We start from the raw sequence: 22,772 nt of genomic DNA, 5'->3' as shown, positions 1-22,772 counted from the left end.
TATAATTTATATTTAGCATAATGAGAATTCTTAGTTATAAACCGTTATAAATTAGTAAACTCTGGTTTGGTCATTAAGTGATTTTTATTACTGTGGCTGATCTCAAAAGTTCTAACCATCATGGTATATAGTGATGATTCTATTTCAAGACCTGAAACACTTGAAGGCTAGTAGTCTCTGACTTGGTGACTCACTAAGAGTTTCCCCAGGTGGCCCTGCTCCTCTAATCAGTTGACTACTTGTGATGAAATTTCTTTTTTTTTTTTTTTAAGGTGAAGCACCTCTTTTTTTTTTTTTTAATTTTATTCATTTATATGAGAGAGAGAGATCACAAGTAGACTAAGAGGCAGGCAGAGAGAGGGGGGGAAGCAGGCTCCCTGCTGAGCAGAGAGCCCGATGCGGGGTTCGATCCCAGGACCCTGAGATCATGACCTGGGCCGAAGGCAGAGGCTTAACCCACTGAGCCACCCAGGTGCCCCTGAAATTTCTTTTGATGTTCCTTCTGAAATCATAAAAAACCTTGGCTGCTCATTGCCTGTGTATAAGAAAAGGACAATATAGAATGTTTTTACTTGTTGTAATAATTGTTAATGTAATCAGATTGGTTGATACCAGGTAGAAACTAGAACCATTGTTAGCTTTTCTTTCTTTTTCTTTTTTTTTTTCTTTACTGTAGGCTTTTCAGTGAAGAATTTGTTCAGTTCACAGTTTGTCCTTAATTTCTATATTGCTTAGTCTGCCTCATTCCTACTCTTCAATTTCAGAAAGAAGAGAAGGGCTTTCTGGTAGAACTCCTTTGACTTCTTCCCCCTTAAACAGAACTGTTGGTATTCCTTCTGAATTTCTGCCAGTTTCTGTGGGCAAAGGGTACCTTTTGTCTCTAAGGATAATCCTCCCGCATCTGTCCTTTCTGGCTTCTTTAGGGATTTTAATACACCACTTGTGAGATCTCTCTCTCCTACCTCCTCTGTCTGCTGGATCTCCTCCTACCCCCAATGTAAAAATGTTTAAAGTCTTTGTCATCTTAAAACAAAAACTCCTTTCCTCGATAGTGCCTTACTCCTTGCCTCTTTTCATGAAGTTTCTTGAGAAACAGTCAGCGTTGTTTCATTTTCCTCAGTATTGGTTTAGCTTTTGTACTCTGTAATCTGACACTGAGCTAAATTATTTTGTTGAAACTGTACCATCCAAGTTACCACTGAGTTAATAATTGTCAAAAGCTGAGGACTTTTAATTTCTTCTCTATCTCTGAGGATATATACATTTAATAGGGTTGTTGACTCCCCTTTTTGAAATTCAGTTAACTTCATTTTTCTTTGGCTTCCGTAATGCCTCTCTCCTGGTTATCGTCTTCACTCTGACCTCTGCTCAGTTATCTTTGTTCTCTCTTCCTATTGCCCTTTACGTGGTGATTTTAAGTCTTTTCCTATCTTTGCTCTCCTTAGCTATCTTATCTACCCTATTATTTCAGTTACTATCTGTACACTCAAGACTCCTAAATATGTTGTAACGCTCATGTTTCTTCTGTGTTTACCAAGGATGTATGTGTGCATATTGGTGGCCATTGGTGGCCACAGCAGGTATGCTGAATTCAGTACATCGCAAACATGACCATCTTCTCTAAATCTATTTTTCCTTTATTATTTTCTAGCCTGGTATCCATGACAAGCACAACCATCTGATAGTCTTTTAAACAAGAAACAGAAGTTACAGAAGTTATCTTATTCCCCTTTCTTATCTCTGTCACATCACTTGCTTTACTCTTGTTTTTATTTTTATTTTTTTAAAGAATAGATAAGTAATATTTATTTTGGAGAAAGGGGGAGAGAGAGAGAGAGAGTGAAAGTGCATGCAGATGGGGGGAGGGGCAGAAGGAGAGGGAATCTCAAGCAGACCTGTTGAGCACAGAGCCTGATGCAGGACTCTGTCTCACAACCCTGAGATCATGACCTGAGACAAAGTCAAGAGTTGGACACTTAACCAACTGATCCACCCAGGCACCCCTGTAATGATTGTTTTTTTCATCTTTGACCTCACTAGTGAGCTTTTTGAAACCTGGAGTCACACTTTGTATGAAGGGTTATTAGACCCTTAACACATTTATACATTAGTACGAATCCCCTGATTCCAGTATATCTCATTATTATTATTATTATTATTTTTTAAAGATTTTCTTTATTTATTTGACAGACAGAGATCACAAGTAGGCAGAGAGGCAGACAGAGAGAGGGGGAGGCAGGCTCCCTGCTGAGCAGAGAGCCCGATGCGGGGCTCGATCCCAGGACCCCAAGATGATGACCTGAGCCGAAGGCAGAGGCTTAACCGACTGAGCCACCCAGGAGCCCCAGTATGTCTCATTATTGGTGACATTATAAGTTTGAGCCAGATTTCCATTATACTTATCTCTTTGTAATAAAAGTAATCAGAGTACACTGTAAGATAGTGTGAATAACATGTCTTCCAGTTATGGTTTACCTAGTGTTTTCACATTCATTGATGATCCTTACCTGAATTAGTTATGTTGGTGGTTGCAAGCTGGGTGATTTTCTAGCTCTGTCATTTTCTATATTTGTTAACATTTTTCTTTAAAGGAGAACTCTTCTCCCACACTTTCTTGAGATACTTTTTTCATACAGTAAAACGTTTATATCTTAAGTATACAGTTTTGTGAATTTTGATAAATGTCTCTACCTGTGGAACCATGACTAACCCCCCCCACTGTAGTCACTGTAGATCATGATTTTTAAAAAAATAGAATGTCTTATTATTTATTACCATCTCTTACTCCTTTTTGATAATCCTATTGTTGCAAATTTGGCTAATGGGAATCGCATCAAGCTGCTTCATGATACTCTTTTGACTTGTCTCCATCCTTATTTGAGCACTTGTTTAGCACAAAAAGGCTCATTGTCTTCTTGCCTTGCTTTAGACTTGGAATCAGCCATTTCTCTGTGGAATTCTGGTTCATTTTACTGTGAAGTAATATTCAGAAACCAAGATCTGAGCACAAGGTGTGCTTGTTCCTACTGGGATGCCATTGCTTTTATAGGTCCTTTTAGTGGTTTGGGCTGGGAAATAAAATTTAAAACCATTATGAGTTTATATTTTCAGAAATGGACTGATAATTTCAGTTCTAATCTAGCATCACAAAGTTCTTTTGGTTTATGTTGTAGCTCTTTTCCTAGTTTTTTGAGTTGGCAATGTAATTTATTTCTATTCTTCTGTTTTGACTGAGATGTTTAAGACTATAAAATTCCCTGTGATCACTGCTTTGATTTATTCTGGATATTCTGATTTATAGTCTTTTATTATTGTTCTTGTTACCAGTTTTTAATAGGAAGTTAAAGATTTCTGACCGGTCTTTTTATTTTTTATTTTTGCTACTTCTAGCTTTTATTTCATTACGATCAGATAATGTCTTATTATTTCTACTTTTTGGAACTTTATTGCCTGAAAAGGTTGTGAGGATTAATTGATTAAAATGATATGGTACGATAGTATCTGCTACTGTATGTTTTACGGTACACAGTGTTTGCTTCGTGTATGTTAGGTTTTCTTTTGTACTATGCATTAATAGTGGTGAATGTATAGTGTCATGTTTATCCTCAGACTGTAGAGGTTGATTAATAGAATTAAATTCATCTACTAAATTTTAAATATATTAAAATGCTGTTTTGGTTGGTTGATTCTTATATGATCATAGACTTACAAAGTCTATATTTTATCCTGATTCATTTTTATTCTTATTGACTCTTTCTAATAAGTTTTAGTTATTTACTTAGTGTACATTCAGAGTGTATGGTTCATTTGAATTCATGGTGTAACACTTTTAACTATCAGGATATTCTCATCTTCAAGTACTAGAGTCCAGATGATATCAGCTTAAAATTAGGAACACAATTTTCACATGGGACACATTTTTCACATAAGATTTGCAGAAATAGGTAGTTCTAGGGTTGATGCAACAACTGCACATTGCCATGGAGGGCCTGGGCTCTTTCCATCTTTCTGCTTTGCTTTCCTCAGTGTGTGGGGGTAATAGATCTTTTCTTAGCTGCAGTGTGGTTGCTGGAGTCCAGTGCAGTGCTTTCACCAGGCTTCATCTCCTAACAGTACGGAAGGAGGTTGGGGTTAAAAGGTTTATTACTCTTTGAGAAGCTTTCTCTTTTATTAGAGTTGAAAATCTTTCCCAGAGGCTTCTAGAAGATGTCTCATTGGTCTAGACCAGATTAACATTTCTACTCCTAGCTCGGTCATCACTAACAAAGAGAAATGGCATGATTGGCTTAGGATAATCATTATTCATCTAATAGGATGGGTATATTGCCCTTTGATCAAAGATGGGTGTCCATTAGCAAGGTAGAAGTGAGGATTTCTATTATTACCAGTAGCACACTGGTTATAACCAGTAGCATTTGTCTGTGGACAGAACCTAATTGACAACTGTGGTTTTAATTTAGATTTCCTTTTGTGGAAATGAAGTTGGGTGACTATCCAGTTGTTGTAATGAGGCGGTGAGTGGATTTAGAGAGCAAAAATAAAACATTTTTTTCTTCATATTGAAGAGGATCTTGAAACTTTTCTCAGTAAGAAAGTAAATGTATGAATCAGAATGATTAGATAATGGAGTTTTGTTTATGTATTTATTTTTTTAGTCAGAATCTGGAGAAGTGAACAGAAACACGGAACTGAAGAAACTTCGAATTTTTGGGGCTGGGCCTAAAGTCGTGGGCCTGGCAGTGGGAGCAAAAGATAAAGAAGGTAAAATCTCTTATTTGGTCATGAAAAGAAATAAGGTATAGCCATATGGTTCTAATAAGATTTAAATACTATTTGAATTGAAATTTGCCTTGGGATTTTCTTATGAGTGTAAACTTGGAATGTGGTTCCTAGATGGATCACCTTTTACGGCTTGAATTTAAGGCTTGAGGAACCATATTTTATTGAATTTTTGTAATATTTGGAAGAGAGAAATTTTCCTTTTCCATGTCTAATATGTGACAGAAATTTGTAGTTTCTAAAGGCTAGTTTAGGAGAGAAAGGTGAAATGAATGATTCTCACCTGGTGATCCATACCTTACAACTTTTAAATTTAAAGATCGGATTTTCTGACCTTTAGTATCAAAATTTACTGTGGAGAGCTTATGATTAAAATTCAAATTCTGATTTTATTATTTTTCCATAATTGCCTTGATAGATTATGACACTTCATTTAAATAAACTCTATGTTTGAAGAAAGCCTTGTATTCTCAACTTAGTATTTGAAACTCTCAGTAAAATTGCTAATGCAGAGATCAAGTTCCATTATTCTCTCTCTATATGTGTCAGCTTTAAAACTCTATAAAGATTGTGTTGGATTTGTTTTTATTGTATATGAATTTAATGAAATACTATAATCACAGGTTGTATTATTACCCTTTTCATGATACGAGAAATTACATCACAATTCAGATTGTGGACGAGAACCCTGGAGGGTCAGATGATACTGTCCCATCACTCTAAAAGCATTCATTGTGATAGGACCCACTACATACATAATGATGTTTATTATCACCCTTCTAAGAATTAAGCACTTTGATTAGCTTTTTCATTCTCGTACCTATTGTATTGGCTGGCAGTGATCTTAAAACTAGTCTCAAATTAGTCCCTGATAAACACTACATACAGACAGTATAGAATTAGTAGTTTAGCTCTCTGGAGCTTGATTGCCTGGATTAGATTTCCAGATCTGCCGCTGACTGGCTGTGTGATTTTGGGCAAGTTATCTAACTTCTCTAGACTTTAGATTCTTTATCTTCAGTGGGGATAATAACATATCTACCTCATAGTGTTTTTGAGATTTAATATAAATTATTTTAAATAGTGTCTGGTCCATAGTAAGCTCTCAACATTAGTTTTTACTATTATTATATAACTATTTTTATTTCAAGATGAGGTCTCCCGAAGACGAAAAGTTACCAACAGGTCAGACGCATTTAACATGCAAATGAGACAACGGAAAGGAACTCTCTCTGTTAACTTTGTAAGTGTTCTGAGATGTGTCAGGAGGGAAAGGATTTATTTTTAGTTTTGCACTTTTTAATCTCGCTGTATTTTGGTATGCCATTTAGTTAGTTCGTTTGGTTAGAAGACTAGATGGTAAATCTAAAGTCGCAGCTTTCGTTAATGTAATGTGAACCCTGCTTTGTCTGTTTACATTGACTCTTCCCCTGAGTTATACTCACATATACCTTGTGAGTGAGAGAATGAATATGAATCTGTAAATTCTTGAGCTGTATTGTAGACAGTGCTCAGTATTCATTCTCTACTGAAGAGTGTTTGTGTATAGGATGACATGGTGTATTTTATTTATATAATTGAATTTCAAGTAACCTGAATTTGTGGTCTTTCTTATTCTGATAACTTGATACACTTTTATTAACTTGCCTGTAGAAGCACTGAGGAAACTGAGGAAGTTTTATGAAAAGTTGTCTAAATACAGTCATTTAAAAAGTATTCAGGATTTAAGTTATGTGTGCTCTTAGTATACATTATTTTGTTTGTTTCAATTAAGGAGTTCCTGGTAAAAATTTAATATTATTAATATAGAAAATAGACTTTTATTTTATTTTGTTTGTTTTCTAACAGGTTGATCTCTATGTTTGTATGTTTTGTGGTCGGGGAAATAATGAAGATAAATTGCTTTTGTGTGATGGATGTGATGACAGCTATCATACATTTTGTTTAATTCCCCCACTACCTGATGTGCCCAAAGGAGATTGGAGGTGTCCTAAATGTGTTGCTGAGGTACAAGCCTAAATTTTACAGATCCTTTCTTAATTAACAACAATGATGTTCACATAACACATACATAAATCTATTCTCAAAAGCTCCTACTTTGTTCTTCAATGTTTAAAGTCTCTAGGATTTTTTAAGAGCAATATTGAATGAAAATATAATAATTGTATTGTGGCAGCTTACTTTTTATAAGTTCTTTTTTGACTATTAGATAATTCTGTTTATTGATATAGATAAATGATGCTTTCATTCAAAACAGTATTCTTGGAAAATAATAAAAATGAAGAAAGACTGTAGGTTATTTGGTTTTTTTTTAATCAAAAAAAAAAGTCAGACATGAAGCTCTAGAACTTAGGATTCATCCAGTTTTTATGTTACCAGATAAACTGATGGTATCTATTTAATTTTTACTTGATTATCCTGAATTATTCTTAATGTCCAAAGACATTATTGTCCTGAAATACCTAATCTCTTTACTTATTTTAACAAAATACTGTGATAGGACATGGAAGGGAAGGGCTTGGCTGGGCTGTATGTGAGTGTATTCAGAGCTTTGAGTTATTATTCTCAAGGTAAGATGATTCAGCAGCAGTTCTGCTCTGAGAATTTGTGTTAATATACTGGTCAGGGTGATTGATGGTATGAAACAGCCATTACAATAGCAAGATATTCTTGCAATCCAGTGGATATCCCTTTATCCATTATATTTTCTTCATTCATGAACATTTATTTTCTCTGTAGCTAAATCCACTGAGAAACTGAGAATGGTAGGTATCCTTGGACTTGATGGCATGTCAGTAGTTCTCTCAGTGTTTGTTTTGGTGCCAGAGCTTAATGTCAACTCCAGAGTCTGAAGCTGTCTTGTTACCACCTTCTTTACGGAAGGCTGTGAAAATGTAGTTGAGGTTCTAGAACATTATTTCCTGATTCTGTGTTGCAAGTAATTAATACTTGTTTTGCTGTCTAAGGTTGATTGGATTTGCTTCACCTAGGGAAATGATCAAAGAAGGTAATACTAATATTTTGTTAGTTCATTTTCAGTAAGTTAATCTTAGGTATTTCTTCTTCTTAGGAATGTAATAAACCTCGAGAGGCCTTTGGATTTGAACAAGCTGTACGAGAGTATACACTTCAGAGTTTTGGAGAGATGGCAGATAATTTTAAGTCTGATTATTTCAATATGCCAGTTCATGTGAGTATCTATCTGTCATTTAGGTCAGTTTGGGGAGGTATGAATATTTATCTGAGTTAAAGCTTTTGGTTTGCTTTCATCATTTTTTGGAAAAATGGACAGCATGAAAAAGATGTTAGAATATTTAATCTTGAAGATTAAGGGGCCTGGCATCTGTTTCTATTTCACTCACTAATGTGGCACTGTGTACTCTCCTGTTGAGAAATCTGCTTTGATCTTTGAATTGCTTATTAGCCTTCTGTGAGTAATCTTTTATAGAAAAACATGAAGTATATGACCATTGTTCCTTTTGCTTGGTTATTTGTAATATGAAGTTTGCTGCTTTTCCTAGGGGATCTTGGGCTTTTTAAAATCCCTATCCAAAAAATTTGGCAAAGCTACTAAGATTCAGCCTTGAATTTTGCATTTCCTTTTTTCTCCTTGATGTGCTTGCTGGGTCATCTTTATATTTCTTAGCTGGGAAATAACTTACACAAAAAGGCAGTGCAAGTTTATTATGTTTTTCTCAATATCTAGTTTGTTTTTAGCTTTTCCCTGTCCTTAGTGGGAAGAGCTAGGACCCTGGTCTTTTTCGCTCTGGAAATAGGATTTTTTCATTTTATCATGGGTATGTGTTCATTTGACAGGCATATAATGTGTTAGAAGGTTATGGTTATAGTGAGTTAGTAATCTGTAATCTTTGTTTTCCCTGTGTAGATGGTTCCTACAGAACTAGTAGAAAAGGAATTCTGGCGGCTGGTGAGCAGCATTGAAGAAGATGTTATTGTAGAGTATGGAGCAGATATCTCCTCAAAAGACTTTGGCAGTGGATTTCCTGTAAAGGATGGTCGGAGAAAGATGCTGCCAGAAGAAGAGGTGCAGAGCAGATAGTCGTAATTCAAACTTATTCCAAGTTGATTTAGTCTTTGCATAGTAGAAAGCTACCTTTCTCTAATCTTAAGGGTTATGTTCATTTGAAATATTAACTATGTAGGATTTGGACATTATAAATAATTTTCAGTTTTAAAAATAATACATTCAAAGTGTCTTTAAAAATTTAATTTAGGGCAACCCTTTGGGTCCCTTCCTTTGGAGCTTTGTATTAGCACTCAAGCTTTAAAAGAAATTTAAAACAAAGTTTAACTTTGCATATTAAAACCAATTCAATTAGTTTAAAACTATGATTCCAGTTAAAAGAATTTTGCCTCTTTCTGTTTGGGAATCTAGAAGGTGCTTTAAGAATACTTTTTAATTTTAATTTTAATTTTTTTAAAGAATTTTTAAAAAAATTACATTTCATTGATAGGTCCAAAATTAAGTTTCTTTCAGTACTTGAGCAGGTAGGTTTTCAAATATGTTTAAGCTGTAACGTACAATGGAATCCTGTCACATTGGTGATAAACCTCTATGTACAAAGCTGAATTAAGATGATCATTTCCTTTTCTCATTATTTTGGTCCTTTTTACTTTTTCTCTCCCTCTATAATTGGCAGTGATTAATAGTATTATTTCCTATTAAAAGAGTTACACATGGTTAAAAAAACAAAAAGGGTTACTAGTACAATAGGATATACAGTTAAAAGTATATCCAGCCATTCCAGTTCTCTTAAGATTACTGTTTGTAACATGTATCTTTTCCCATTCTTTTACTTTGAAGCTGTTTTTACCTTAGGATCTAAAGTGTGTCTCTTGTAGGCGGCATATGACTGGATTTGCTTTTTTTAAACCTAGTCTGAGGGTTGCCTTTTGATTGGAATTTTTTAGTCCATTTACATTTAACATAATTATTGATACTGATGTATGTCTGCCATTTTGTGATTTTGTATGTCTTCCTCTATCTCTCCTTTGTGGCCTTTTTTTAGTGTTAAACAGTTACTTTTTATAATACCATATTAATTTCTCCAGTTTTTTTTTTTGTTCGGTTGGATATTTTTAGTTATTTACTGATTTTAAGAATTATAATATACATTTTTTAAATGGTTTTATTGAGAATGTACATCTCTGTGCAGCCTACTTCATGTTAATATTGACTTAATTTTGGTGCATATAACAACTTTGAAACAATGTCTCTTCATTTCCTACTACCTTTTTTGTGTTGTTATACATTGTATGTACATGTATAAAGACAAAAACATAGCAGTATAATTATTACTTTAAACCATTTTACGTTTAAAAAAAAGAGAAAAGGAAAAAATACACATAAACCCTGTTACACATTTGCTCACAAATTTACCATTTCTGATGCTCTTCATTTATTCCTGTGGGATCCAGGTTACCTTTCCGGTTCATTTTCTTTCAGTCTGGAGGACTGCTTTTATCTGTAGTGTGGGTGTCCTAAGCAATAAGTTCTTTCAGTCTTTGCTTATTTGGGAACGTTTTTATTCAGCCTTCTTTTAGTCTTTTAACAGTAAATGGTTCTCTCTTTTTTTTTTTTTCCTTTTTATTTCTAGTGCCTTGAAATGGTGGTTTTGGTAATTTTGTCCAGATTTATCTTTGTTTTCTGTGGAGGAGAATTGCCCATTCTCTTCATATTAACCACTGCTGGAGATTCTTCACAATTAAAAAATCTCCCTCCTGGGGCGTCTGGGTGGCTCATTCATTTAAGGATCTGCCTTTGGCTTGGGTCATGATCTTGGGGTCCTGGGAATGAGTCTTGCATTGGACTCCCTACTCAGCAGGGCGTCTGTTTCTTCCTCTCCTTCTGCCTTCCCTTCCTCCACTGCTCGCACTCTTTCTCAAGTAAATAAATAAAAAATCTTAAAAAAAAGTACCCCTCCTATCCAAGTCTCTAGTGTGACAGAGGAAGACCCTATTTTATTTTCTAGTGCATCCTTCCAGATACATATCTGTACAAGCCTTTATACATCACACATACAGAATTACATATTCCTTTTTATTTACTTGTTTTTAAAATATTTTTTAAAGACTTATCGTTTATATTTAGAGAGTGCACAGAAGGGGAAGGGAGAGGAATAGAACCTCAATGGGGGCCTCCATCTCACAACCTAAGATCATGACCTGAGCTGAAATCAAGAGTTGGATACTTAACTGACTGAGCCACCCAGGCGAGCCTTACATTCTCTTTTTTTTTTTTTTTTTAAGATTTTATTTATTTATTTGACAGACAGAGATCACAAGTAGGCAGAGAGGCAGGCGGGGAGGGGAGAAGCAGGCTCCCCGCTGAGCAGAGAGCCCGATATGGGGCTCGATCCCAGGACCCTGAGATCATGACCTGAGCCGAAGGCAGGGGCTTAACCCACTGAGCCACCCAGGTGCCCCAAACTTTGGACTTTTTAGGGGTGCCTGGGTGACTCATTCAGTTGAGCGTCCGACTCTTGGTTTCAGCTTGGGTCATGATCTCTGGGTGGTGAGATCAAGTCCTGAGTTGTGCTCCCCGCTTAGCAGGGAGTCTGCTTCAGGATGCTCTCTTCCTCTGTGGCATCCCCCCAATCCCCACCCCATGTTCTCTTTCTCTCTCTCTTTAAAAAAAAAAAGCAAACACTTCAGACTTTTTAATACTTATATCAGTTCATTACTCCTGTCTGAAAGTTACTGTATTAGAATAGTAGATAACTGCCAGCTTTTCACCAGGAGCTGTACATTTATGTTGAACTTCTATATGGGTTAGCTGTTGATATCTGATAGCATATTTCTCTGGTATCATAGTTTACTGGAAAAGTACTTCCAAAGTTAACATATTTATTGTATGAGTACAGTATGCTGTACCAACAGAGCTTCTAAGAAATAAAAAGAAGGGGGCGCCTGGGTGGCTCAGTGGGTTGGGGCCTCTGCCTTCAGCTCGGGTCATGGTCCCGGAGTCCTGGGATCGAGCCCCACATCAGGCTCTCTGCTCAGCGGGGAGCCTGCTTCCTCCTCCTCTCTCTCTCTCTCTCTCTCTCTCTGCCTACTTGTGATCTCTGTCGAATAAATAAATAAAATCTTTAAAAAAAAAAAAAAAGAAATAAAAAGAGGCATAGGACTTGAAACCTTGGGAACTTTTTTTTTCCTTCTTGTCTTTGCTCCATATTAAATCTTGTTAATTCACTTTTCATTATTTTCTACAGGATTGCCTTCTTTTTCATACCCACTACCACCATCCTTGTCTAGGTCCTGTCATATTGTGTTGGGATGATTACCATAGTTTTACATTAAATGACCACTTGGTGTTGGGACTCCCTAAGACCATCTCCAGGTTCAGTGATTTTTCTGGGAGGACTCATAGCTATGATTTATTATAGTGAAAGAATGCAAAGCAAAATAAACAAAGGGAAAAGATGCGTGGTCCAAGTCCAGACAAAACCAGGTAGAAGCTTCCAAGAGTCCTCTCCCAATGGAGTTACATAGGATGCACTAGTATCAAATTGACAATGTGTATGAAGTATTACCTACCAGGAAAGCTCATTAGAGACTTAGTGCTCAAGGTTTTTATGGGAGGCTGGTGACGAAGGCATCCTCTACTTAACACATACTAAAACCCCAGACTCCCAGAAGGAAAGCAGGTGTATGTAAACCGCATTGTATAGCTTAGGCGTTGTGAATCACTCTGTATTAGTGGAGGGAACTGTTGATGTAAGTTTGCATGTGCCAGCTGACAGAACTTTAAGCAGGCTCTTTGAAGAAAAGCAGTCTTAGGCCTGTTATAGTAACCATTTTCTGCTTACTGCTTCTCTCTGCAATCTTTTTTATTATTGCTTTTATTTAAAATTTTAAGGTCGAAAGGTCTTTGGGAGTTCACTATGCAATTCTGTCTACTTTTTTTAATGTTTAAAATTTTCCATAATCAAAAGTTTAAAAATACTGAAGATACTATGTTTATATTGTTTCATTTTTCAAATTCTGTCTTATTTCTCTTCTGAACATAGGATAAAATCCAAGCTTCTTAGTTTGAAACGTAAGATTAAAGGTCTAAGATTCTTCTTTTCTAATCTTATTTCCTGTATTTCTGAGCATGACTATTCTCCTCTTCCCTTTCACCTGTCAGAACAGTATATTTTTGGTCCCTCCATCATTTACTGTGAAAGCTTATCTATTTTTTCCAAGCTGTACTCCGCTGCTTCTTTTCATAGAAGTTTTCTTAATGATGCAAACCCATACTGATTACTATTATCCTCTGAAGAACTAAAGAAATTGCTCTTTTATCTGTATTTAGAGTTTAATATATACGGCCTTGTCTTTTTTTTTTTTTTTTAAGATTTTTATTTATTCATTTGAGAGAAAGAGAGCACAAGCAGGGGGAGGTACAGAGGGAGAGGGAGAAGCAGATCCCCAGCTGAGCAGGGAATTACTCAGGAATTACTCAGGCGTCCCTATACAGCCTTGTCTTGAAACTTTGTATGTAGCCTTATCTCTTCAAGTGATTCATTATGTTTTCAGGCAATCAGCTGACCAACCAACTAAAAAGCATATGGAGTAGTAATTGTTAAAAGCTTTGGGGGCGCCTGGGGGGCTCAGTTGGTTAAATGTCTGACTTCATAATCAGGTCCTGATCTCAGGGACCTGGGACTGAGCCCTGAGTCAGGCTTTGTGCTCTGTAGGGAGTCTGCTTCTCCTTCTGCTCCTTCCCCCACTCATGCGCACTGTGTCTTGCTTGCTCTCAAATAAATAAATAAAACCTTAAGAGATAACTGAAAGCCTCTTGTATTTTTTTATTTTTATTATTATTTTTTAAGATTTTACTTATTTGAGAGAGAGATAAAGTGAGAGACAGAGGGAGAAGGAGAAGCAGACTCCCTGCTGAGCAGGGAGCCTGATGTGGGGCTCGATCCCTGTGCTGGAGGCAGACACCTAACCAACTGAGCCACCCAGCCACCCCCGAAAGCTTTCTTTAAAAAGCCTTTTGAGGGTATGAATCATATGTCTTTATTTTTAAATGAAATTCTTACTTAAATCTGTGCTGGACTTTCTTATTCTATCTTCTGCGACTCTTAATCACACAGTTTTCATTGTTTTGTGGTACAAAAACTGTGTACAGTTTTCATTGTTTTGTGGTACATTATGGATGATACTCTCAAATCTGAATTCTAGTTGACACATTCTCTCTTCACCGTTGTCGTTGGCTGTTAAATCCCTTACTTTGCAGGTTTTATTTTTCAACTCTGTATTATAGAAAGTTTCAAATGTATGAAAGTGTACATAATAAGGAATTTCCCTCCTTCCCTCCAGTACTTGGCATCCAGATTCAGCAGGTTATCAACCTCCTATTAGAAGGCAGTTGGATTCTCTTACCTGTTTCTGCATTCAGTCTGTTCTGATGTCACATATCCCTGTATCCTCTGGAAAACTCACACTGTGTTCGTTCCTGCAAGAATGAGAGTGATAAGGGCAAATAACACCTTACAGTTATTATGAAAATACTTTGACTTTGCAGATTCCCTGAAATAGTCTTAGGTTCCCTAGACCCCACTTTGAGAATTGCTCTCCACAAGGATGATAAGCACTTTAAGGCTTTACTTCACATGGCTTCAAGGGTAGGTTTTTGAAACTTGGTGTCTGGTCCAGTTAGAAACCTCAGTGAAAACTCAGACAATAGCTTTCCTTTATCATTCTGCCTTTCTTTCCTTTGTTTGTTTCTGGAAACTGGGAATTCTTTTCTCTTCTGAGTTCATCTGTGAAACAGATGTTTTTGTTATTGTTATAATTTATTTAATATTTCTGGACGTGTTTGTAGTGAGGGTGGTAGTGGTAACTTTCTGTATCATCTTAGTCTTTGGTGTTGACATAAATGCAGGATTATGTGTCTTACTATTTTTTGTTTTCATAGCTTCTGACACCATTCTATAAGCATAGTGGTAAACATTTTGGGAAATTACACTCCTGGGGGTAAAATAGAAATATAATACCCATTAAAATGAGTCTCACATTATTTTACCAGTAAGCTAGGGTGGAATAGTGTAAAAACGCTTATATCCTTCAGAATAAACCAGAGGGATCTGAAATAATTAAAGGGAAATCTGAATACCACCTGGATAAGATAGTTATACGAGTTATGTGTTACAGAGCAAAGAGCACAGATGGACTAGATTATTATAAATTATTACATACATTTTTTACTTTTTTTGAAGACTCCCTTGGAATTTGGGCACTTGTTGTTTCTGATCTTGCATATATATCTTTTTTTTTTTCTTGATAGGAATATGCGCTTTCTGGTTGGAATTTGAATAATATGCCTGTCCTAGAGCAGTCTGTTCTTGCACATATTAATGTAGACATCTCTGGTATGAAGGTGCCATGGCTCTATGTAGGAATGTGTTTCTCTTCTTTCTGCTGGCACATTGAAGATCATTGGAGTTACTCAATCAACTACTTACACTGGTATGTATGATTTTTGTTACATGCTTAGGAACCTTTTTAAAGGGGTAATGATATTAGGTGATATATTAGTAAGAACTGAATTTAAAATTATTCTATCCAAAGGAGGGTAATATATTGAGAAGCATAGAAGGTCCTAAAGGTATGTATATCTCAGACACCCCCCCCCTTTTTTTTAAAGATTTTATTTATTTATTTGACAGACAGATCACAAGTAGGCAGAGAGGCAGGCAGAGAGAGAGAAGCAGGCCCCTGCTGAGCAGAGAGCCTGATGTGGGGCTCAATCTCAGGACCCTGAGATCATGACCTGAGCTGAAGGCAGAGGCTTAACCCACCAAGCCACCCAGGCACCCCAGACACCTTCCCTTTTAAAGTGTGTACATGCAGCATGCAGCAGAGCCTGCAGTTTTAGGCCGTGTGATACTTAATTTGGTATTTGGGGAAATTACCTTGGTATATCTTTTGATATGCAAGGTAGGATCTTAAAGTATGTATAATTAAAAAAAAGTATGTATAATTGAGATCTGACTAAACCTTCAGGATTGGAAGTTATTAAATGATTTTTTCTTCTTAATGCCATTTTCCCTAAAAATGCCTGTTACGTGTGTATTTATTAAATTCTTTGGCTGAATTTTTTTGTGCCTCCCCCACAGCTTTCATTTACTTGCCCATGTAAATTATCATGACATCAGTTAAATGATTTTCTCCATTTGGAAAATACTGCTCAAATCACACTATGCAGTATTGGAAAACTGTAGTGATTTTATTTCTCTGCTTCATCACTGTGCTGTGGAATACGATAACTCTTAGCTACATGTAGCTTTTTAAATTAGTTAAGATTAAGTAAAATTAAAAATGTACTTCCCCAGTTACAGGAAGCATTTCAAGTACTCTATGGTCACCGGTGACTAGGGCCCTGTGTATTGGCCAGCACAGATATAGAATATTCTCATTATTATTATTATTATTTTAAGATTTTATTTATTTATTTGACAGAGAGAGAGATCACAAGTAGGCAGAGAGGCAGGCAGAGAGAGAAGGGGAAGCAGGCTCCCTGCTGAAAGAGAGCCCAATGCTGGGCTTGATCCCAGAACCCTGAGACCATCACCTGAGCCAAAGACAGAGGCTTAACCCACTGAGCCACCCAGGTGCCCCAGAACATTTTCATTATTGCAGTAAGTTCTGTTGGAGACAGCACTGGATTGTATTAGGATTAGGAAATTCAGCTGTTTTATAAATACTATGACTCACTAAATCCATTTCCTAGGAGTACAGCATCGTATCATAAATGAACTCCAGTTCACTAAAGTCTAGTGCATTAATGATGCCAAGTTTTTGGTTCTTAAGATTTGTAGATAGAACTCTTTTCAAGGTTTCAACAGTTTCTACCCTTGCCTTAGTTTTTTGGATAGTAAAATTCAACTTAGTGAAGTTATGTAAAGGTATTCTACAGAGTGTTTTCTTCATCTTTGATCATTGTGGGGATAATTGGAATGTCCAGGGGACTTAGGAAATAAGGTAGTATGTTAGTATCCTTTGGAATGATGTTTATTTTTCATATAGTGCCTTTCCTATTTGAAGAAACTACTTATTGATCCACCTTAAAGAGTTTATGTGCTTTAAATTGCATTAATTAAGTTGATTTAGAATTAATTTTAATAGTAGTGATAAGTATGTGTCTACATATTTACATACTTTGCCTTACCTCCTGTTATGAACTGATTCATGAATTGGTTTGCCAAGATTCAGGGTATATAATCTGTGACCATGGAACAAGACAAAATTAATTATAGTTCAGTGGATTTGAATGAGAGACTCTGGCCTCGTTGGTAACATGCTCACCTAGCTAAACAATTATTTCTTTTTGCTAGGGGGGAGCCAAAAACATGGTATGGTGTGCCATCTCATGCTGCTGAGCAGCTGGAGGAGGTGATGAGGGAGCTGGCTCCTGAGTTGTTTGAGTCCCAGCCTGATCTCCTGCATCAGTTAGTCACCATCATGAACCCCAATGTACTGATGGAGCATGGTGTGCCTGTGAGTCTTTTTGTGTCTCCTTTTAGTATTTTTATTTTAAGGTTATGTTAGCTTTTCATTAGACAGAAACACATTTCTTTTGTTTTATAACTGGAAGCAAAGGATTATTTCATCTTCTAGCCAAATTACAATTTATATTCTGAAGGGAACATTTCTTGTTAAGAAAGAGGTGTTTTAAAGTATTAATCTTACTTTATGTATAGCTACCTACTGAAATAGGCTTCTGTTTTCAGTAAACCTTTATATCCTGGTTTTGACAAAATATAATAATACTCTATTATTTATTATCTGTATTATCTTTGTTTCATCAGAGTGTAAAGTATTTTAAGTGATACTAGTAGTAACTAATAGTTATTCTTTGGAGATCATATTTCATTAAAGGTTTCACAGCTTTTTTTTTATATGTGATAATCAAATACTATGAATACCTTTTTTACTTTACCTTTTTAAAAAAGATTTTATTTGTTTAGAGAGAGGGTGAGAGAGTGTGCAAACATGAATGGGGGGAGGGGCAGAGGGAGAAGGAGAGAGACAATCTCTAGCAGACTCTGCACTGAGCATGGAACTTGATGTGAGGCTTGATTTCATGACCCTGAGACCATGACCTGAGCCAAAATCAAGAGTTGGATGCTTAACCGACTGAGCCATCCAGGCGCCCAGTATTATTTTTTCTTTAAAGATCTTACTTGTTTCAGACAGGGACAGTGAGAGAGAGCACTTAATACGCATGCATGTACGCAGCTGGGAGGAGCAGACTGAGAAGCAGACTCCCCACTGAGAAGGGAGCCAGATAAAAGGCTTGATCTTAGGACATGGGATCATGAGCTGAGCTGAAGGCAGAGTGAATTTATACTAGAATCTGGGATTTTTCTAAAGACACATAGTATTGGGGTGGCTGGGTGGCGTACACACACTCTCTGTAAAATAAATAAAGACACATAATCTTATCATAAAAATAAGTGGGATCCAAGAAAACTGATTTTGGGGTTATCGCCATATAACATGTGAGCTAATTACTTAGTAAATTTCCAAAAAATTATCCAAGAGTAGGAGGCAATTCCATTTTTTAATGTTATTGACAACATAAGGATGAAAGGAATAAAAAAAAAGTCTCTTAATTGTAAAAATTTTATCACATTTCAGAAACTAGTAGCCCAGTGAGAGTAACATTTTCTTTTTGAGAATTTGTCTGCTACTTTTTTTTAAAAGTCAATTACAGTTTTATTATTTATTATTTTATTTTATTTTTTAAAACGATTTTATTTATTTATTAATTTGACAGAGATCACAAGTAGGCAGAGAGGCAGGCAGAGAGAGAGAGGAGGAAGGAAGGACCCTTGGATCATGACCTGAGCTGAAGGCAGAGGCTTTAACCCACTGAGCCACCCAGGCGCCCTTATCATTTATTTATTTATTTATTTAAAGATTTATTTATTTATTTATTTGACAGAGAGAGAGAGAGAGAGAGATCACAAGTAGACGGAGAGGCAGGCAGAGAGCAAGAGAGAGGGAAGCAGGCTCCCTGCTGAGCAGAGAGCCCGATGCGGGACTCGATCCCAGGACCCTGAGATCATGACCTGAGCCAAAGGCAGAGGCTTAACCCACTGAGCCACCCAGGTGCCCCATTATTAATTTTTAAAAAGATTTTAGTTATTTATTTGACAGAGAGAGACACAGGGAGAGAGGGAGCACAAGCAGGAGGAGTGGGAGAGGGAGAAGCAGGCTTCTGGCTGAGCAGGGAGCCCGATATGAGCTCTATCTCTGGACCCTGGGATCATGACCTGAGCCAAAGGCAGACGCTTAATGATTGAGCCACCCAGGCACCCTGTCTGCTACTTCTTGTTGTGAATTATTGTAGCTTGTTATCAGTGACTATTTTAAGAAGGTAAGAGTTCAGGCTGCTTCTTTTTTTTTTTTTTTTTTTTTAAAGGTTTTATTTATTTATTTGACAGAGAGAGAGAGGGAGAGAGATCACAAGTAGAGAGGCAGGCAGAGAGAGAGGGGGGGATGCAGGCTCCCTGCTGAGCAGAGAACCCAATGCGGGGCTCGATCCCAGGACCCTGAGATCATGACCTGAGCCGAAGGCAGTGGCTTAACCCGCTGAGCCACCCAGGTGCCCCCAGGCTGCTTCTTAAACCCTGGTATTAACTTTCTGATATGGGTAGGTGAATGCTTTACTGCTTTTAATTTTAGAAAATGCATCTGAAAGTGACTGATAAAATCTCTTCCTCTTTTTTGTTGTTTTTATTTTGTTTTGTTTTATATCCCTGTTCCCACTTTGCATTTAGGTGTACAGGACCAATCAGTGTGCTGGCGAGTTTGTTGTGACGTTTCCTCGCGCCTATCATTCTGGATTTAACCAGGGCTACAACTTTGCTGAAGCTGTGAACTTCTGTACTGCTGACTGGGTCTGTTCTATAGCAAGTAGCTGTTGTACGTCTGCTAACACCCCTGGAAAATGCATCTTAGTGGCCATATTTGCTTAGGTGGGGAGGGGAGGATTCATGAATATTTTATTTTTTATATTTTTAAGATTTTATTTATTAATTTGAGAGAGAGAGAGCATGAGAGAAGAGAGGTCAGCGGGAGAAGCAGACTACCTGCCGAGCAGGGAGCCCGATGCGGGACTCGATCCCGGGACTCGAGGACTGTGACCTGAGCCAAAGGCAGTCGCTTAACCAACTGAGCCACCCAGGCACCCTCATGAATATTTTAGTAGAGACTGGAATGGGTGTTGTAATTTAGAAAATTCATTTAGAGTTTCCATTGCAGTTTTTATTTGGAAGATTTTATAGTTCTTTACTTCTCATCCATTCATTCTTTTCCCCATTCTGTTTGAATTTTAAATGAGCACTTGATAGTTTTTGAATCTTTCTTTTCTGAGAGACTGTCGGGCCTCTAGTCTTTGCCTTCTCTGAGCAACTTAAGGATTTTATAATGACAACTAGATCTTCTTTTTTAAGAATTAATTTTATCTGTATTTTCAAATATCTAACTCGGATTTTTATTTTAAAATACTCCTTTATTCCCTTCTTACAGACAATTAAGTGATTTTATTCTTCCTACCATTTTATTTTTTTTGTATTTCTTTAAAAAAAAAAGAGTAACTATAGTACTGAGATCTCTTATGGGATATACTTGTGTTTAAATGATCATGCCAAGGGTGCCTGGGTGGCTAAGTCGTTTTAGCGTCTGACTTCAGCTCAGGTCATGATCCTGGAGTCCTGGGATCGAATCCTGCTCAGGAGAGAGTCTGTTTCTCTCTTTCCATTTACCCCTCCCCCCACTCGTGCTCTCTCTTGCCCTCAAAGGAATAAATAAAATCTTTTTGAAAATAAAATAAATGATAATGCAAGTGATTGCTATTTTGCTTTTTTGTATGAGGTAGATATCAAAAAGTGACTAGTTATGATTATGTCATGTTGGTTGGGAAAAGACTGCAAATTTGTAATACACTCTTTGACTTTAGTTTTCATTTTGTGATCTTTTTTTGGTCTCCTCTCAATATTTGGGGAGTTTTGTTTTCATATTTTAAGAGAGAGAGAGCACCCAGAGGGAGAAGAGAGCATTGTAGCAGGCTCCATGCTGAGCACAGAGCCTGACACGTGGCTTGATCTCTTGTTGAGTTCAGGACCCTAAGATTACGACCTGAACAAAATTAAGAGTCAGATGCCACCCAACTGAACCACGCAGGTGTCCCAAGGGGGAGATATTTTTAGTAATACTGGGTCTTATGTTTTCTGTGGGCACATTAATTTATTAAATTCCATGATTCATGATTTCATGATTTTTGTTTCCTTGGTTAATGAATGACGTGATGAGTAATCTTATTTGATCCAGTAATTTGAAACATTATTAGGCTTAGGAAGCAGTATGAGCAAGACTGAGCTTAGGACTTTCCCTTGTGTTTGAGGTCCATTTTTTAAAATTCAGCTAACATTTATTAAAATGTTTATGATATACTTCTTGGCTGGATGTAGTGTAGGAAATAAAGATAATTCAGAAATGAATTCGAGATGGTTTCTGCCTTTAAACGTGTTTGCTGTTATTGATGTGTGGCCTTTGGCAACTCTCTTAATTTCAGTGTGCCCAAGTTTTTTACCTTGTATGTGAAGATACTAAGATTCTCTTAATAACCTCAAACAAGTGAGATGGTATATGTAGAAATCCTTGAAACTCTTGAAAAGAAGGGTGTGATAGAAATGAAAAATTATAGCAGCTTTGGATTTGGAATATGGTGATTGATGGTACTAAGTTGTAGAAGCCACAACGGATAATTAGTTCTATTTTATGTGGCTTCTTTACAGATTATAATAATTATGATCTTCATATTTTCTTGCCATTGTTAAGCTGTATGAAAAATGTTTAACAAGTAAAAATTTATGAATTAGGAAATAGAAGAGTTGTATGTTAATAGGATAATGCCCAAGTTCAGTATCATTATTTTCTTTGGAAAGATTCTCCCTTTTTTTTTTTTAACATTTTTACTTATTTATCTGACAGACACAGTGAGAGAGGGAACACAAGCAGGGGGAGTGGGAGAGGGAGAAGCAGGCTTCCTGCTGAGCAGGGACTGCGTGGTCCCCTCTCCCCCTCAGATGCAGGGCTCCATCCCAGAGCTCTGGGATCATGACCTGAGCCAAAGGTAGATGCCTGATGACTTAGCCAGCCGGGCACTGGGAAAGATTGTTTCTTTAAAAGAGTAGGTGCGCCTGGGTGGCCCAGTTGGTTAGGCATCCAACTCTGATTTTGGCTCAGGTCATGATCTCTGGGTCCTTAGTTCAAGCCCTGCATTGAGCTCCATGCTGCAGGTGGAGCCTACTTAAAAAAAAACCAAAAACAAAAAACAAAAGAGCATGGAAATACTGTTTGATTTAGAGATAGTCTTATATTCTCAAAATGTGATTCCCGTGATTTTCTTCTGCCTTTTTCAAAATGGAGGTGAATTCTTAAAGGTTCTTAAAGGTCCTTAAAGGTCCATTTTCTTATTTTTTCTCTTTTTATGTCATAGTTTTCAAATGTAAACTAAAATTCCCATTTAAACTACCCAGGTTTTTCTGCTGGACAGAAGGGTAGAAGTTGGGGAAAGATAGGAGGGAGGAAGTATGTGTGTATATGTATGTTTGTTTTTATGTACAGGCATACATTGTTTTATTGCACTTTGCTTTATTGCATTCCACACATAATTGCATTTTTTACAAATTGAGAGCTTGTGGCAACCCTGTGTCGAGACCAAGTCAGTTGGCACTGTTTTTCCAATAGCATTTATTCACTTCATGTCTCTGTATCACATTTTGGGAATTCTGGCAATATTTCAGACTTTTTTGTTATTATTCTGGTGATCTGTGATTAGAAATTATGACTTGCTGAAAGCTCTGGTGATGGTTAGCATTTTTTAGAAAGAAAGTATTTTTGAATTAAGTTGTGTACATTGTTTTTTTTAGACATAATGCTGTTGTACACTAAACACTACAGTATAATGT

The 22,772-nt window shown here is 36.7% G+C and overlaps 1 protein-coding gene across 1 annotated transcript in view; it reads left to right on the top strand.

Moving 5' to 3' along the window:
• KDM5A (lysine demethylase 5A) overlaps nucleotides 1–22,772 on the top strand; it is a 96,251-nt gene that overhangs the window by 18,665 nt on the left and 54,814 nt on the right. Inside the window, exons 6-13 of the mRNA XM_046011476.1 lie at nucleotides 4,656–4,761; nucleotides 5,931–6,022; nucleotides 6,628–6,786; nucleotides 7,850–7,969; nucleotides 8,666–8,824; nucleotides 15,077–15,258; nucleotides 17,127–17,289; nucleotides 19,578–19,697. Coding sequence (XP_045867432.1) covers nucleotides 4,656–4,761; nucleotides 5,931–6,022; nucleotides 6,628–6,786; nucleotides 7,850–7,969; nucleotides 8,666–8,824; nucleotides 15,077–15,258; nucleotides 17,127–17,289; nucleotides 19,578–19,697 — 1,101 coding nt within the window. The remainder of the gene's footprint in view (nucleotides 1–4,655; nucleotides 4,762–5,930; nucleotides 6,023–6,627; nucleotides 6,787–7,849; nucleotides 7,970–8,665; nucleotides 8,825–15,076; nucleotides 15,259–17,126; nucleotides 17,290–19,577; nucleotides 19,698–22,772) is intronic.

The sequence above is a fragment of the Meles meles genome, chromosome 7 (assembly GCF_922984935.1).
Source record: "Meles meles chromosome 7, mMelMel3.1 paternal haplotype, whole genome shotgun sequence".
NCBI lineage: Eukaryota > Metazoa > Chordata > Mammalia > Carnivora > Mustelidae > Meles > Meles meles.
This window is presented reverse-complemented; position numbering and strand designations above follow the sequence as displayed.